Source organism: Stenella coeruleoalba, assembly GCF_951394435.1.
Source record: "Stenella coeruleoalba genome assembly, chromosome: 7".
NCBI lineage: Eukaryota > Metazoa > Chordata > Mammalia > Artiodactyla > Delphinidae > Stenella > Stenella coeruleoalba.
The window spans coordinates 71,864,513-71,881,130 of NC_137153.1; the positions used below are offsets into that span (position 1 = coordinate 71,864,513).

A 16,618-nucleotide genomic window follows, 5' to 3' on the forward strand; every position below is an offset into this window, starting at 1 on the left:
TTTGGGCTATTATGAATTATGAATGCTGCTATGAATATTTGTGTGTAAGTTTTTGTGTGGTTATAGGTTTTTTATGTCTCTTGGGTATCTACCTGAGGGTGGAATTACTGGATCATCTGGTAACTCTATATTTAACCTTTAGAGGAACCACCAAACTGTTCTCAACAGTGGCTACATCACTGTACATTCCCACTAGCAGTATAGGAAGGTTCTATTTTCTCTTTGCCCACACTTGTTATTATCTATCTTTTGTATTACAGCCATCCTAGTGGGTATGAAGGTGCTAGGAACTGAATGTTTGTGACCTGCCTCCCAAATTCATATATTGAAACCTAAGCCCTAATGTGATGGTGTTTGGAGGTGGGGCCTTTGGGAGGGCTTTAGGTCATGACAGCAGAGCCCTCATGAATGAGATTAGTGCCTTTATAAAAGAGACCCCAGAGAGCTCCCTTGCCCCCTTCTGCCATGGGGGTGACACAGCAAGAAGATGGCCATCTGTGAACTAGGGCGTGGGTCCTCACAAGACACTGAATCTGCCAGCTCTTGATCTTGAACTTCCCAGCCTCCAGAACTGTGAGAAATAAATTTCTGTGGTTTATAAGCCACCTATTCTAAAAATATTCTATGATATTTTTGTTATAGCAGCCGAAAGGAACTAAGACAGAAGGGGTATTTAACTAGTTTTGATATACATTTCCCTGATGGCTAATTACGTTGAAAACCTTTTCACGTACTTCTTGGTCACAGCTTCGTTGGAGAAATGTCTATTCTGATCCTTTGCCCTTTAAAAAACTGAGTTATTTGTTCTTTTATTATTGAGTTGTAAGATTTTAAAAATATATTTTAGATACAAATCCCTTATTAGATCTATGATTTGCAAATATTTTCTCCCATTCTGTTTGGTGTCTTTTCACTTTCTTAATGATGTTCTATAAAGCATAGACGTTTCCATTTTAATGAAGTCTAACTTATCTCTTTTGCTGGGTGTATTTTTTATGTCAGATCTAAGAAACTACTGCCTAATCAAATTTCATGAAGATTACCCTTAAGATTTCATCTAAGAGTTTTATAGTTTTAACACTTACAATTAGGTCTTTCATCCATTTTGAGTTAACTTTTGTATATGGTGTGAGATAGGGGTCCAACTTCATTCTTTTGGATGTGGATATCCACTTTTCCCAGCACCATTTGTTGAAAACACTATTTTTTTGCCATTGATTTTTTTCGCACTCTTGTTGAAAAATCAGTTGACTATAAATGTAAGGATTCATTTATAGACTCAATTCAATTTCATTAATTTACACAGATCTATCTTTATGTCAGAACCACACAGTCTTGACTACTTTTGCTTTGTAGTAAGTTTTGAAATTGGGACGTGTGAGTCCTCTAATTTTGTTCTTCTTTTGCAAGATTGTTTTGGCTATATTGGAGTCCCTCGAATTTCCACATGAATTTTAGTATCAGCCTGTCAATTTCTGTAAGGGCCAGCTGGAATGTTGAGAGGAATTGCACTGAATTTGTAGATCAATTTAGGGAGTATTGCCATCTTAACAATACTAAATTTTCTGATCCATGAATACGTCATGCCTCTCAATTTATTTAGATCTATTTCTTTCTAAAGTGTTTTGTAGTTTTCATTGTACAAGTCTTGTACTTCTTTTGTTAAATTTATTCCTAAGAATTTTACTCTTTTGATGCTACTTTAAGTGGAATTTTTCTTTTAATTTCATATTGTTCATTTCAGGAGTATAGAAATACAGTTAGTTTTTGTATATTGATCTTATACCCTGCAACCCTGCTGAACTCACTTATTACTTTTTTTTTTTTTAACAGTAGGTCCTTGTTGGTTATTTTAAATATAGCAGTATGTACATGTCAATCCCAAACTCCCAGTCTATCCCTCCCTCCCACCCTTCCCCCCGGTAACCATAAGTTCATTCTCTAAGTCCGTGAGTCGCTTATTACCTTTAATAGTTCTTTTAGTGGGTTCTTTAGGATTTTCTATAAACAAATCATGTCATCTGTGAATAGAGATAGCTTTACTTCTTCCTTTCTGATATGGATGCCTTTTATTTCATTTTTTTGTCTAACTTCTCTGAGTAGAACTTCCAGTACAATGTTGAATAGAAGAAGCAAGAGTGGACATTGTCTTGCTCCTGACCTTAGAAAGAAAGTATTCAGTTTTTCACCAATAAGTATGATGTTAGCTGTGGGTTTTTCACAGATGCCTTTATCAGGTTGGGGAAATTCTCATATATTCCTAAAGGGTGTGTGAAGTGTCTTTTTTCAGGAAGAGTTAACGGATTTTGTCAAATGCTTTTTTTCAAACTTTTAATTTTATATTGGAGTATAGTTGATTAACAATGTTGTGATAGTTTCAGGTGTACAGCAAAGTGATTCAGTTATACTTATACATGTATGTCTATTCTTTTTCAACTTCTTTTCCCATTTAGGTTGTTACATAATATTGAGCAGAGTTCCCTGTGCTATATAGTAGGTCCTTGTTGGTTATCCATTTTAAATATAGCAGTGTGTACATGTCAATCCCAAACTCCCCAGCTATCCCTTCCCCCAACCCTTCCCCCCTAGTAACCACAAGTTGGTTCTCTAAGTCTGGGAGTCTGTTTCTGTTTTGTAAATAAGTTCATTTGTATCATTTCTTTTTAGATTTTGCATATAAGCAATATCATACGATATTTCTCTTTCTCTGTCTGACTTACTTCACTCAGTATTTATTCACCTATTGAGATGACTGAGTGGGTTTTATCCTTTATTCTCCTCATATAATGTATTGCATCAATTGATTTTCAGATGCTAAACCAATCTTGCATTCCTGGGATAAATCCTACCTAGCCATGGTGTACAATCCTTTTTATATGTTGTTGGGTGCAGTCTGCCAGTATTTTTTGAGGATATTTATATCAATATTCATATTTGTCTGCAGTTCTCTCCTGATGTCTTTGTCTGCTTTTGCCATCAGGGTAATGCTGCTTTTATAGGATGAGCTGGGACTGATGAGCTGGTGTTCTCTCCTCTTCTATTTTTTTGGAAGAGTGTGTGAAGGATTGGAATTAATTCTTTAAACATTTGATAGCATAACACAAAGATGCTAGATAATTTCCACATTCTGGAAAACCACTACGGATTTAATGATATGTGGATGTTTGTGGCTACCCCCAGGTAAGGGGGGCTCCAGAGAGATCCATTAGAAACTAGACCTGTGGCTCCTTTTCAGGAGTTCAGGTACTGAGATGTGTCCCACTGGCCTTGCGCCTCATATGGGCAGGTGTTGGTGAGTCTACTAATTACATTGGCAGCAAAAGGAAGTACTGATCAAAAGGAAATATTGTCAAAGGATAAGATGTTTCTGAGATTTTCACCCACATGGTAAAGTCCGTGATGGTATTTTTAATGACTCTCCAGGAGAGTAACTGACAACACCGTGATCAGGGATTACTGTGTCGCCAAAGGAGTGGCACTCTTAATTAGTTTCCTCTGGGGGGGGTAGAAAAGGTACCTTGTGTGTATTTGTGTGTGTGTATACGTGTGAAGAATGTACCTACCTGATTGAACATAATCACATCATGGCTTCTGAATATACTCTACTCTGTTGCTAGTATTTAAAATAACAGCAACAATTTTAGGAGGAATCAAAACAGATGTAAAGGCTGTTTCCTTAGACATTTCACTAGAAGAGAAATGGAAAATAGAAAGTACCGTTTATGTAAATACTAAAGAGCACTTTTAGAAATCACGTAAATCCATGCTATTAAAGGACAATTAAGACAAAGCATGCGTGTGTGTGTGCGTGCGTGTGTGTGCATGTGTGCGTGTGTGTGTGTGTGTGTGTGTGTGTGTGTATGAAGGCAATTTTCTTTGTGCGTAAGCCTCCTTCTCAGCGCCTTTCAGCATATTTGTCAGGGCACTTTGTGTTGCTGTGGAAATTTATGTTAGCTACAGAGTAGAAAGTTCTATTGAGAAAACTGAGAGGAGTTTAGTTAGGGTTGAGAGAAGACGATGAAATTGAAGCCTTGGAAAATGAAGCTCTCTAAGGATACACTTGACACCTGAATTTCTGGAAGGAGGCAGAATTCTGAGCTAAGAACATCAGGCTTCCCACAACGACCTGCTGGGCGACAGAGACCTACATTCACTTAGGCAATATCAGGATGGGCAAAGCGCTTAGGACACATTTGTTATTGAAGTTACACAATCTTGTGCTCCTGCAATGGTTTCATACAAGGATGTCCTGTTTTTGCCACAAAATTATAAGCACTTCGAGAGAACCTGAGAGTTTCCAATCAGACAAGAATCTATAACATACAGCCATGCTGCCGTTAGTCAGCGTGCTCTATTCCAGTGTCCTCTATTAGCAGAGGAAGGAAGAACGTAGGCACTGGAGGAGTAGGTTCCCAGGCAGGGAGGTGATGTGGTATAGGAGGGTGGGCCCTGAGGAGGGACTCTCAAGACCATGGCTCTAGACTTGGCTGTGCTATGTAACTCTTGGCAAGTTCCTTCAGTTCTGTGGGCCTCATGTGAACACCAAAAGGGCTGAACGTAAATTATTTTCCAATCCTAAGGCTCCTTGGATTTGAGCCCCTGAATGGTGAGCTCTCTGGGGGCAAGGGATTTTGTCTGTTTTGTGCACTGAAATATCTCTGATATATTCCAACACTCAACTATGTCTGCCCCATGGTAGGCATTCAGTAATTGCTGAATGGAACGTGTAGTATTGTGGAAGGCATCGTCTGCTTCTGTCCAGTCAGGTCTGATCCTTTGGGCTTATGGAGCAGAAGAAAAGAAGGAAAGAACAGAAGTCCCAGTTCATTGACTTCAAGTCCAGATATTGCCACGTGCCTACAGGTGATCAGGTTTATAAGCAGTGAAAGAACGTGTAAGCCCTGGACCTGCGGCATCTCTCTTAGACTGGGAAGGTCTTTTTGCAAGAAACCTAATCTGGACACGGGGCAACTACCTTCTCATCAGTGGCCACTTCCTTTGTTAGCACTGATCCAAACGGCACCTGGCTGCTGCCTCTGTGTGCACGTATCACCCAAGTCACGCACTAAAAACAGTGCTCCTGCTTCTAAGGGGCTCACGAATCAGCATCCCTGGGAAAACTAGTAGAATTGGAAACTTCCTCTCAAAGAACAGGAGGTTGAAAAGAGCGATTTTATGGTTTCTCTCCCTACCCCGTGCCTTTCCACATTCCTATAGCAGCATTTTCTCTAAACGTGTCTGCTTCTACTCTTTGGAACCGGTGAATGGCGGAGATTTTCGCCAAGCAAGAGAGGCTGAACTGCAAACTTTAGTAAGGAGCAGCTTTTTTTTTTCCTTTGTGTTCCATTATAAATGTCTGAAACATACCCTTCCCCTTCGGCATCCAGGGCAGCGGCCAGCTCGGTAAAGAGAAGCCCAGCGAGGAAGTGCTGCTGGCGGTACTCTGGTGTCAGATCAAACATGCTGGCAATCTTCTGGTCCTGGAAACTGGAGCAGGAGCTGGAGTTCTACAGAAATGCAAGGAGCAGTTCTATGAGTGACAAGAACTGGAATTAAAATCATGATGGCTAGTGTTTATTGAGCACATGCTATGGCCAGGCTCTGTAGGCACGATGCAGCGAAGCAGGTACCACTTGTGTCCCCATGTGACAGATGAAGAAACTGAGACTTAGAGCGTTCACTCTGCGTTCCCAGCAAAGAGGACTGAAATCCTAGGATCACATCTGGACAGGGAAATGGGGACTCTATCCAATGCTATGGCTGTGAGCAGGTGATTCCTCTGTAACCAACTGCCCCCTTTATTTAAGGCTCCTGTTACACTTCTGAAGATGGCTTACATACATTCTCTGAATTTTGCTGGCCTGGAAACCAGAAGCAGCGTCAGGCAGGGAAGTGTCAGATTGACCAGTCCTGGGCAATTCCTGTGTTGTTATCTTGGGGTCATACTTTGTATGTCACTAGGAGAATCCAAAATGTCTCTGGAAAGCCTTTCCGGTTTGGTGAGGCTGGGGCAGTCAGAAGGGGAATGTGGGAGAGGACCCAGGGCAGAGCTGGCACGTCTGGAACAGCTGCTTGTCAGTGAGCTCTTTCCCAGTTCACAGGAAGATGGTCATGCAGTGCACATCTGGATCATGTCATTTGGCATGAATAGCTAAGAGTTTTAAAAAATTATTAAGACAAGCCTTCTCCTTTGGGCTAGTATTCAAGGAATATGCATCAGAAAGAAAAGCTAAGAAGAAGAAGTCTTGCCTGCTGCTCTGAGCTACTGATTTGTTCCCTATAAATGGAATGTGACTATCAAACAGCAGTTCTTTAAAGTTTTTCTAGAGGACACTAGTCCCCCGAATCATCGATGGAGGAAAAAAAAGATTTCCAGAGTCCAGTCATATTGGGAATCACTGCTTATCATACACAGCCTCCCATTTCCTCTCCTACCCCACAGGCATTTATAATTTATATGAACAAGTTAGAGACACTTGGATGTCCTACTGCAAAGAAACCTGTTAACACAGGGTTTTCAAAATGGATTTGTCTTTGGAATTCTGTATTTGCATAATACCTCTTAACATCCTGTAGAATCTGGGGCCCACCAAACTTAACCTGCAAAATATTGTTCTACAAAAAAAGATTGGCCATGTCAGTCAAAGCCTCCTCTCTAAATTTTAATACAACTGTTACTCTTCTGGGCTGATGAAGAAAAAGACTTGTTGGAAATACACTCTCTATAAAACAGAACATTGATTAGTTTACAATGAGATCTTTTTAGTGTTTCAAGAGCTAAATTATCTGGAATATGATTCAAGGAGGAATCATCTCATGCCGAATTCCATTCTAAAGCAGAAACAGCAGAAAGTTCTAGGATCGTTCAAAGATATAATATCCATGTTAAAAACCACTACTAGATCATTTGGGAATCAATATAAAGGAAGCTGTCATTTCTTAAATTTTATGGTGTTGAGGTTTAGGAAAAGGGAAGTGAGCAAAGGAGACTGTCAAGCTAGAGTGGAAAGATGACTTTCAGACAAAAGGAAGATCTGTGACTTTTCTATGAATTACACATTTTTCGTAGTGCATATGGATTCCTTTTGCTCTATTTGACCTCAGCAGGGATCCTTGGACCTAGGAAGAAAACAATCACGTAGCTTGTAAATGATTAGTCAGATGGCACAACTATGGGCATACTTGTGTGCATCTGGATCAACTGATCTGGCTTGAATAGCTCAATTTTTCTTCTAATTAAGAAGACCAATCTTTACAGGAATAAATGACTAAACTAAGCTATTTCAATGAAATAGCTTAAACAATTTTTTCAGTTAGCCGATTACCTGGGAAGATATGGAGGGACAGGGAGACGCTGGAGCAGTATCAGTATTCATAAAGAAGAGGTTCAGATTGAGGTAATGTTCGTGGCTGCAGAGAATTCTCAGGAACTCTAGCCTCATGGAAATGAGCATTGGAAGGTTGTTGAGCTTGGCTGACAGCTGGGAAGAAAAATGAGGAGAGAAAAGAGGTGTTTAAGGTGAATGGAGTTGAGGTTGACAGACACAAAAATATCCTTTCTCCCCAGCTTAAGGCAATCAATCGAATAAAAACGAATGGGACAGGGCAACAGATGTCAAACTCTGCATTACCAGGAGGCCCAGTAAATTTTCATCCATTACTGTTCCCTTTAATGATTCTAGTCTAACAGCTGTCTGAAATGAGGATGCTTACTGCGACTCCCACCCTTGTCAAATCTCTAAGACCATGGCAAGCCTGTGTTAAAAATAATCTGGAGGTATGTCTTCAGTGTAACACAATATAATTTCACAAAAATCCCACTGTGTCTGAGAAACTAAATGAAAGGAGTTGACCCTACATGGGGTCACACAAAACTAATGGAATAGGACTGGATGACTTCAACGCCACAAGTGTTCTTTTGTGGTTTCTAATTAAAGGTCCCCCTGGGAAGTTCTCAAACCAGTTCCCTAGATGAAGGCATCAAATTACTTAGAATCTAAGTATGTAGTCCCTGCATAACAGCCAAGGAGTTTGCCCCAGAGTGGGAGAGGAGGAAGCGGAGGAGAAAGAAAGAGAAAGCTGGAAGAGTTTCCAGGAAAAATCTTCCCTTAAACAAACCAACCCTGAAATAAGCAATGAAAAGCTGGCAAAGGTGACAGTCTGGAAGAGATCTCTTGCTTCCCTCAGGTAGGCTGACAATTGAAGGACCGAGACTCTATGGGCTGTGACTCAGAGACAGCTTCCCTTAAGGCAAAGCAAGGAAAGGAGGGTCTTGATGGACCTTCTACCTCTTAATATATCATTATAAATACTCTGCTGCTGCAGCACAGGAAACCAAGCATCTCATCCTTACACATGGCCATGCTTCCTCTTCATGCACTTTAAGAGCAGTTTTATAAACTATACAATTTAAATGAGCACATATTTTCAGTCATTTTAGGAAAAGCCATTGTGTTATGGCATTTTGCCTATAGAATCTGCAGTTAGACGGTTACTGGAAACAAATGAATACCATTATGTAGTATAGAAAAAAACAGAATATATGACTTCTGTGTAAAAACATTTACCAGAACCCGTACTCTTGTCAACGTGCATTACTGGCTGATTTTGGACCAATGGGAACACCAGCAAATTGAACTGATTACAACTCGGTCTTATGCCCATCACTTAATGTCCACTCATAAAGTTGTTGGGTCAAGCCAGCTAATAGAATTTGAAAGCATAAGATTTTTTTTTTTTTTTACATTTGAATAAGCCTGTTTTAGATCTTTTATTTAAATTATTCTTTTTTTTTAACATCTTTATTGGAGTATAATTGCTTTACCATGGTGTGTTAGTTTCTGCTGTATAACAAAGTGAATCAGCTATACATATACATACATCCCCATATTTCCTCCTTCTTGTATCTCCCTCCCACCCTCCCTATCCCACCCCTCTAGGTGGACACAAAGCGCCGAGCTGATCTCCCTGTGCTATGTGGCTGCTTCCCACTAGCTATCTGTTTTCTATTTGGTAGTGGATATATGTCCATGCCACTCTCTCACTTTGTCCCAGCTTACCCTTCCCCCTCCCTGTGTCCTCAAGTCCATTCTCTAGTAGGTCTGCATCTTTATTCCCATCCTTCCCCTAGGTTCTTCATGACCTTTTTTCTTCTTTTTTTTTAGATTCCATATATATGTGTTAGCATACAGTATTTGTTTTTCTCTTTCTGACTTACTTCACTCTGTATGACAGTCTCTAGGTCCATCCACCTCACTACAAATAACTCAATTTCGTTTCTTTTTATGGCTGAGTAATATTCCATTGTATATATGTGCCACATCTTCTTTATCCATCCATCTGTCGATGGGCACTTAGGTTGCTTCCATGTCCTGGCTATTGTAAATAGTGCTGCAATGAACATTGCGGTGCATGTGTCTTTTTGAATTATGGTTTTCTCATGGTATATGCCCAGTAGTGGGATTGCTGGGTCGTATGGTAGTTCTATTTTCAGTTTTTAAGGAACCTCCATACTGTTCTCCATAGTGGCTGCATCAATTTACATTCCCACCAACAGTGCAAGAGGGTTCCCCTTTCTCCACACCCTCTCCAGCATTTATTGTTTGTAGATTTTTTGATGATGGCCTAAATTCTCTAAATGTTTGATAGAATTTGCCTGTGAAGTCATCTGGTCCTGGGCTTTTGTTTGTTGGAAGATTTCTAATCACAGTTTCAATTTCAGTGCTTGTGATTGGTCTGTTTATATTTTCTATGAAAGCACAAGATATTTGCATTTGAAAGAAGACCACGTTGTGGCCATCTTTCATAGGTCCCTTGAAACTTCCATGAAGACAGAAATTTCAAAAATAATTTTAGCAATGTTTAGGAAAGAGTAAAGTGCAGTTCCCAAAACATCCTTTGCAAAGGTCAGGACCCAAAGGAGTAGCCTCGGTGGCCCAGTTTTCACAAGGATCTTGCTAAGTCAGTTTAGCCAGAATCCCTCACCCTTGATATCTGATCACTCTTGAGATCTGACCAAATTCCTCATCCCTCACCATCCCCCAGGTGGTATATGATCACCTGGCCTGCCTTCAGCAAAATCCTATTAGGTTAGTTTGGCCAGAATTCTTCCTTTACCCCTGATGTTTCCTCTTAGTAATTTTTCATCCACTGACTATTCCTACCCTGTTCCTTGGCTATAAATTGGCATTTTTCCTGTCGTATTCAGAGTTGAACACAATCTCTCTCCCCTACTGAAAAACTGTGGTGCAGTGGTCCCTACACCTATCACGATGGTCCTGAATAAAGTCTGCCTTACAGATTACCACGTGTCATGCATAAATCTTTTCTTTAACAGAGGCTAACCCTGGGCTTATAGTGGTGTTCCAGTATCTCCTTTCCATATATTCAACTTCAAGTTTTGAAAAACATATTAATTTATATTTGCAATTCACCCAGTGACCTGCCATCCTAAACACCTGAGGGGGATGGCAAAGAGAAATGGCACATTCCTCCACCACTCCAATCTGGTGGGATAGGGACAGAAGATCAATGCAGGGTCAGGAGGTCAGGCTGCACAAGATGTTGGTGCTCTGGAACTTCTGATGTTTCCTTAGCATTCGCTTTGTATAAGTCATCTTCCGTATTAGGAGTGTCTTTAGAATAGTCATGGTCTTTTTACTGGGGAGAGGAGATCCTTTTATTTTACAGATGAGGAAATGAGACCCATAGAAATGTAATGACTTATCTAAGGTCACTAATTTCCTAGATAAGAAATTTAATGACTTATCTAAGGTGCAGAGTAATTAACCTACTGTACCTCGAGTTAGGTAGCCATGGCTCTTTCTTCCCTGGAGAAGTTACATAACTCCTCTAAATTTCAGCCTTATAATCTGCAAAATGTTGACAATGACACCTTGCAAGGATCAAATGATACAATTTCTATGAAGTGCTTAACACAGTGCTTTGTCCAGGGGTGGAAGAAACCAGGGGTGGTGACAGTGATGGTGATGGTGGAGGTGGTGGGTGGTGATACTGGTGGCAGTGAAGACAGTGGTGATGGGTAGTGATGTTAGTGGCAAGGATAGTGGTGGTGGTCCTAAAGTAGGAATATGGAAGGAAAGGAGCAGCAGCAATAATAACTGCTACTTATATTTCTATTGTTGGGACAGTTTGAGGAGGATAGAGAACAAAAGAAGAATTCCATTTGAAAAATCTGGGGCACTGATAAGATGCTCCTGGATTATAAAATACGGTCGGCCCTCTGTATCCATGCGTACAACCAACTGAGAATTGAAAACTATTCAGAAAAAAAAAAATCCAGAAAATTCCAAAAAGCAAACCTTGAATTTGTACTGGCAACTAGTTATATAGAATTTACATTATACTTGATATTATAAGTAATCCAGAGATGAGTTAAAGTATGTGGGAGGATGTGTGTAAATTATTTGCCAATACTATACTATTTTATAGAAGGGACTTGAGCATCCATGAATTTTGGTATCCTTGGGGGAGCTGGGGAGGGGTCCTGGAACCAATCCTCTACAGATACACCAGAGGACAGTATTTGCTTCGTGCCAGGTCCAATTCAGTCTCTTTGATTTTACCAGGGTTCTTTAATGTCAGAATTTCACAACTACAATTTAATTAATTACCCTGATAGGAGAAAAGAGACCTCATATTTTCAGTTCTATACCTGGTCAAAGACTGAATGCTACAGTCATGTAATTTCTGTTAAATGTTAAATTGAAGAAAGCAACTCATAGCACTAACACATTTCAATTCCCGTAGATTAACTTGTTGGCTCTTCTGTGCTGGGTTGGTAAATGCTTCAGGAATTCACACAAACCAGTGTGTCTACAGACGTCCATGGCACAAAACAACTGACTTGAAGAATATACCACAAAACCCAGAATGTACAAGAGTCAAGTTGCCTAACTTGGCAATGAACAAAAGAGCATGCCACGGCAATGAGCATCACATCAGATGGGAAGGAACCAGAACAACAGGGCTGGGTCTGAGGGAACACTCACCTGGTTGCAATAATGTTTGATGAGGTTAAACACAAAGCCACGATCCATGAGTGAGAGGAGGTCATACAAGAAGAAAGCCAGGCTGATGTTGATCTTTTCCGCCTGTTCAATTTCCTTAAAAACAAACATACAAACACCCACATCATTTGGTGGTAAACCCTGGTCATAAACTCCCAGGTCTCTGATGGGAAAGTTGGGAGAGGCAGGTCCTATGTTTTTAGCCAGTGTCCCTCTGGAAGATACTGAGCAAAGCAGGTAACCCTGCAAAACTATAGCAAATATAATTTAGAACTTAATTGATGCCATGAGTGTTGAATGAAGTAATTCCTTATCTACTGTTAATATTTAGATACATTTCCTTCTAGGCTTTTTTTCCTACGTGCATATTTATTTGTATATAATTGAGCTCATTCTCTATCTACAACAGGGTCCTGAATTTATTCATTCAACATTATACTATGAACATTTTCCCACATTCTGGTTTCTCATATTTCTTATATTTCTTTATATTGCTCTACTATAACTTATTTAATTCTGGTAACTATTGTTTTGGCAAAACTAACTTGAAATGTATTCACTATCTTCAATGAGATAGACTCAATTTGTAAGGACTGTTGCAGAAAATCTAATCAGGATACAAGAACCAGTTTTTACTTAAGGATTTTTCTTTTTTTTTTTTTGCGGTACGCGGGCCTCTCACTGTTGTGGCCTCTCCCATTGCGGAGCACAGGCTCCAGATGCGCAGGCTCAGAGGCCATGGCTCACGGGCCCATCTGCTCCGCGGCATGTGGGATCCTCCCGGACCGGGGCACGAACCCGTGTCCCCTGCATCGGCAGGCGGACTCTCAACCACTGCGCCACCAGGGAAGCCAGGATTTTTTTTTTTTTCTCCAATTAGACAGCATTCTCAGCTTAAGAGAGGTCAGAGTCATACATGGTCAACTCTTGCATGAATTGAGGCCATGGTTTTGTTTGTATTACTTCTCAGTGCTCATATTTATGAGGGATTTTCACAGCACTTCAGAGCAATTGGGGATTCCCTTTTTCATGTTTATGTCCTTTATTCTCAGAAGTAGAAATCAATTTGCTCTGACACTACTGAAAATATGATTTTAAAATATGTTCCTCTTGTTATCATGTACAGTTTGCAAATTCAGGCCAAGCTGACCAGCCACTGGCATGGATGGAGACTTGGTAGTTTCCACAGTTACCATGGAGTGGCAAGTCCTCATGCTTTTAGCATCCTCCACATGGACGACTCCTTAAGAGACTGAATATTCTGGGCTTGGAATCTTCAGTCTTGACTTTGCTGCTAGCTGTGTGACTTTTGGAAAATTTATCAACCTCACTGTGCCTCATTTTTCATGCCTGCCAAAATGGAGACACCATTGCCACTCTCACAAAGTTTGCCATAAGAAATAACCAAATGGAAATTTCTTCTCCTGAGTATTTGTATGGTAGCATACAAATTCTTCATAATGATAAAGGTATTAATAATGATCACTGCTGCTTCAAATTTTATAGAATTTTTTTTTTTTTTTTTTTTTTGCGGTACGCGGGCCTCTCACTGTTGTGGCCTCTCCTGTTGCGGAGCACAGGCTCTGGACATGCAGGCTCAGTGGCCATGGCTCACGGGCCCAGCCGCTCCGCGGCATGTGGGATCCTCCCGGACTGGGGCACGAACCAGCATCCCCTGCATCGGCAGGCGGACTCTCAACCACTGCGCCACGAGGGAAGCCCCTAGAATTTTAAATTCTGCTTCAAATTTTAGAATTTTGTTTTATTTCATTTTACATATTTTTTTACTTTCTACTTTGAAATAATTTCAAACTTAAGGAAAAGGTGCAAGAATAGTAAAAAGAACTCCTTTAACTAGACGCATCAATACTTGACATTTTGCTACATTTGCTTTATCATTCTCTCTGCATATACAATTTTTTTTCTGAACCATTTGAGAGTAGGTTGCAAATATCATGCCCATTTACCTCATAATACTTCAGGGTATATTTCCTAAGAATAAGAATATTATCTCTTGTAGCTACATTGATACAATAATTTAAACTATTGCAATTCCATATTGTAATTTCTTGCTAGCAGTCCCCAGCCCCACCCCAGGGTCCTGTCCAGTGTAACATACTGCATTTAGTTGTTATGCAGTATGTTAGTTACATTTTAATTACTGTTTTACGATGATGCTTATTTTTCTTTGATTATGAAAATAACATATGCCCAAGGTAAAAAATTTCAGAAAGTAAAGAGTCAAATGACACAGTTACCCTCTGAGGTTTTACTAAAAGGGCTGCAATCTCCGAGGTGACCACATTAACAATAGTAGTTATGTCATCTTTGAAACGGTCGGAAAAACGAGTCCTCCGAAAATTGTCCCGTTTGTCCATGTTGTGTACATACTGGGCCATGCTTTTCACCTGCAGAGAAGATAGGGGAAATGTCAATGTGGAAACTGGTGACCTGCTTGTACACTGTGGAAAAGGGGAAAAGCCTGGAAGAAAAGCTCATTAACAACTCTAACACTCTATCTGTGCTGGTGGTTGCCCAAGCAGGCTCTGATCTGAAAAACGCTCTTGACACCCGGATGGTTACCATGGTGGCAGGAGGTGGGAAGGGTGCCCCCTTCTTGACCCCAAGTCAAGGGGCTCCCTTCTTGCTGCTGACAAAGCCAGGGAGCTTAATTCTTTAGCTGCGGTGTCACAAGACTCCCTTTCTCTCAACTGGGAAGGCAGACCTAGACTGGGCCCCTAGGGCCACTGAGGCACCACCCTATCATGGCACACAACACATTCCAGAAAGAGGAAATGTTTATGAGACTGGTTTTGATGTGAACCGAAGTAATTTCTGTCTCTGAAACTACAGCAAGGAGAAGAAGACAGAAATGGTAATCTTATGTCAAGTTTCCAGTTGAACAGGAGAACAGTTTTTCCAGAAACAATTCTATAGTGTGCTAGCTGGAAGCTTAACCACTGCTTGGAACATTACCTCTAGGAGAAATTATGTTCTGAGTTTTATACGACTAGCTTGCTAAATATACATATCTATGTATACATTTATATGATATAATTATATATTTAAAATACATATTTAATGTATAGTTTAACTAAAAACCTGTATATCCATCAGTGATTCTCTGTATTATGACTAGTACAATACCAGCTCAATGCCTACCATAATTTTAAGTCAAAATCGTGCTTATTTTTTGGATTTCTTCCTGGGCCAGGAGATTATGGGTCAATACACCCCCTTTTGATACAGCCTGAGGTTGCGTCTTGTTGGAAGCTGCTCAGAGCTAGGAGGAACAGTCTGATGGGAAAGGCTGGGAGAGGCTGTGGGCAGGTGCCTACCCTTTCCATAAGTGTGTCCACACTAGTCTGAGAGTCACTGCATAAAGAAATGGCCCCGGAACTTAAACCACCCACGCTGGCCTGAAGGTGACCCACTAGGTCAGGGCTGGAAGAAGAGGGGAAAATGACTTTCACTCCCAAGAGCGCTAACCACAGACTTCTGTTTCTGAGAATGCAGGGGTGGCAATATTTTTAGCACTGAGATAAACAGAGATTAACCAAACCAAAACAAAACACAGAAGAGGTACGTTAAGAAGTGAAAACATACAGATAGGTGAATGTGTTTTCTGCGTTCAGATAATGCCTAGCCAGTTTGGGGAAATCTAAGAACATAAAATCCTGAAGCCCAGGGTGAGAACCACAGTTTCTCTTCACAGTAGAGTCCCCCTTGGCTCAGGACACACTAAAGTGTCTGTACCCCGCAGAGTCACATGTACTTGATGGAAGGCCTGAATGAGAGGTGGGAACCGGACCCGATATTTGTCCGACAAAACGCCTCTCTCACTATGATCCTAACAAAGGACCGAGGAAGACGAGGCCCCTTTGTTTAGAGCTACCTGCTCCTGATTCCCTGCTGCCTAACCCACCCCAGCACCGGGCTTTTAGAACTCACTCTTGTGTTTGCCTCCTGCCTGCTGAGTGTGGCCATCCTACAAACAAACAGATAATCCTCACAATACCATACTTCCAACCACTGGCCTCTTGCCGGACTGTCAGCTACTTGCCAACTACTATGTTCTTTGCATCTCAAGAGAGGAACACCCAGTGGAAATAGCAGTGGAGACTTGGCCCGTTATCTGTAGGGTGGGATAAGGCAGGAAAATATTTTCCTCCACATCGGCCTCTGTGACCCATTCAAAGCTGGGATACCAAGAACCCCTTGGTGTAGAACTTCATGTCCTGGGTAGACAGGGTCACCATTTTCCTCTGGATCCCCAAAGTCTGGCTCAGCAGTTTCTAGAAACATGGGAATGTATTCATTAGCAAGTGTGAAATCTGCCCAAGGACTGTGTTCAACAGCTCTGATGCCAAAGTGGTTGTTCATTAGCACGTGGGCATTAATACAACTAAAGGGTGTTAAATTGCCCAGGTTGCTGGCTAAGCCCAAGGAGGCTGTCGTCCTTTCTCCTCAAGCTTCTTGGGAAAAAAACTGTTTTGGTTTTGCAACAACTTCCTAGGCATCTGTAAAGCAAATTCAAAAGCAATGCATGGAGGACTGGGCGTCCTGTCTGGGTCCAAGATTGGTTTCCT

General features: G+C 40.9%; 1 protein-coding gene across 3 annotated transcripts in view; it reads right to left on the reverse strand.

Moving 5' to 3' along the window:
* Positions 1–16,618, reverse strand: part of DOCK8 (dedicator of cytokinesis 8) — a 223,036-nt gene that overhangs the window by 49,460 nt on the left and 156,958 nt on the right. For all 3 annotated transcript variants that reach the window (XM_079926384.1, XM_079926385.1, XM_079926386.1), the window contains 4 exons: positions 14,288–14,437; positions 12,012–12,125; positions 7,326–7,481; positions 5,368–5,507 (listed from right to left, as the gene is read on the reverse strand). In XM_079926384.1, the coding sequence (XP_079782510.1) occupies positions 5,368–5,507; positions 7,326–7,481; positions 12,012–12,125; positions 14,288–14,437 (560 nt within the window). The remainder of the gene's footprint in view (positions 1–5,367; positions 5,508–7,325; positions 7,482–12,011; positions 12,126–14,287; positions 14,438–16,618) is intronic.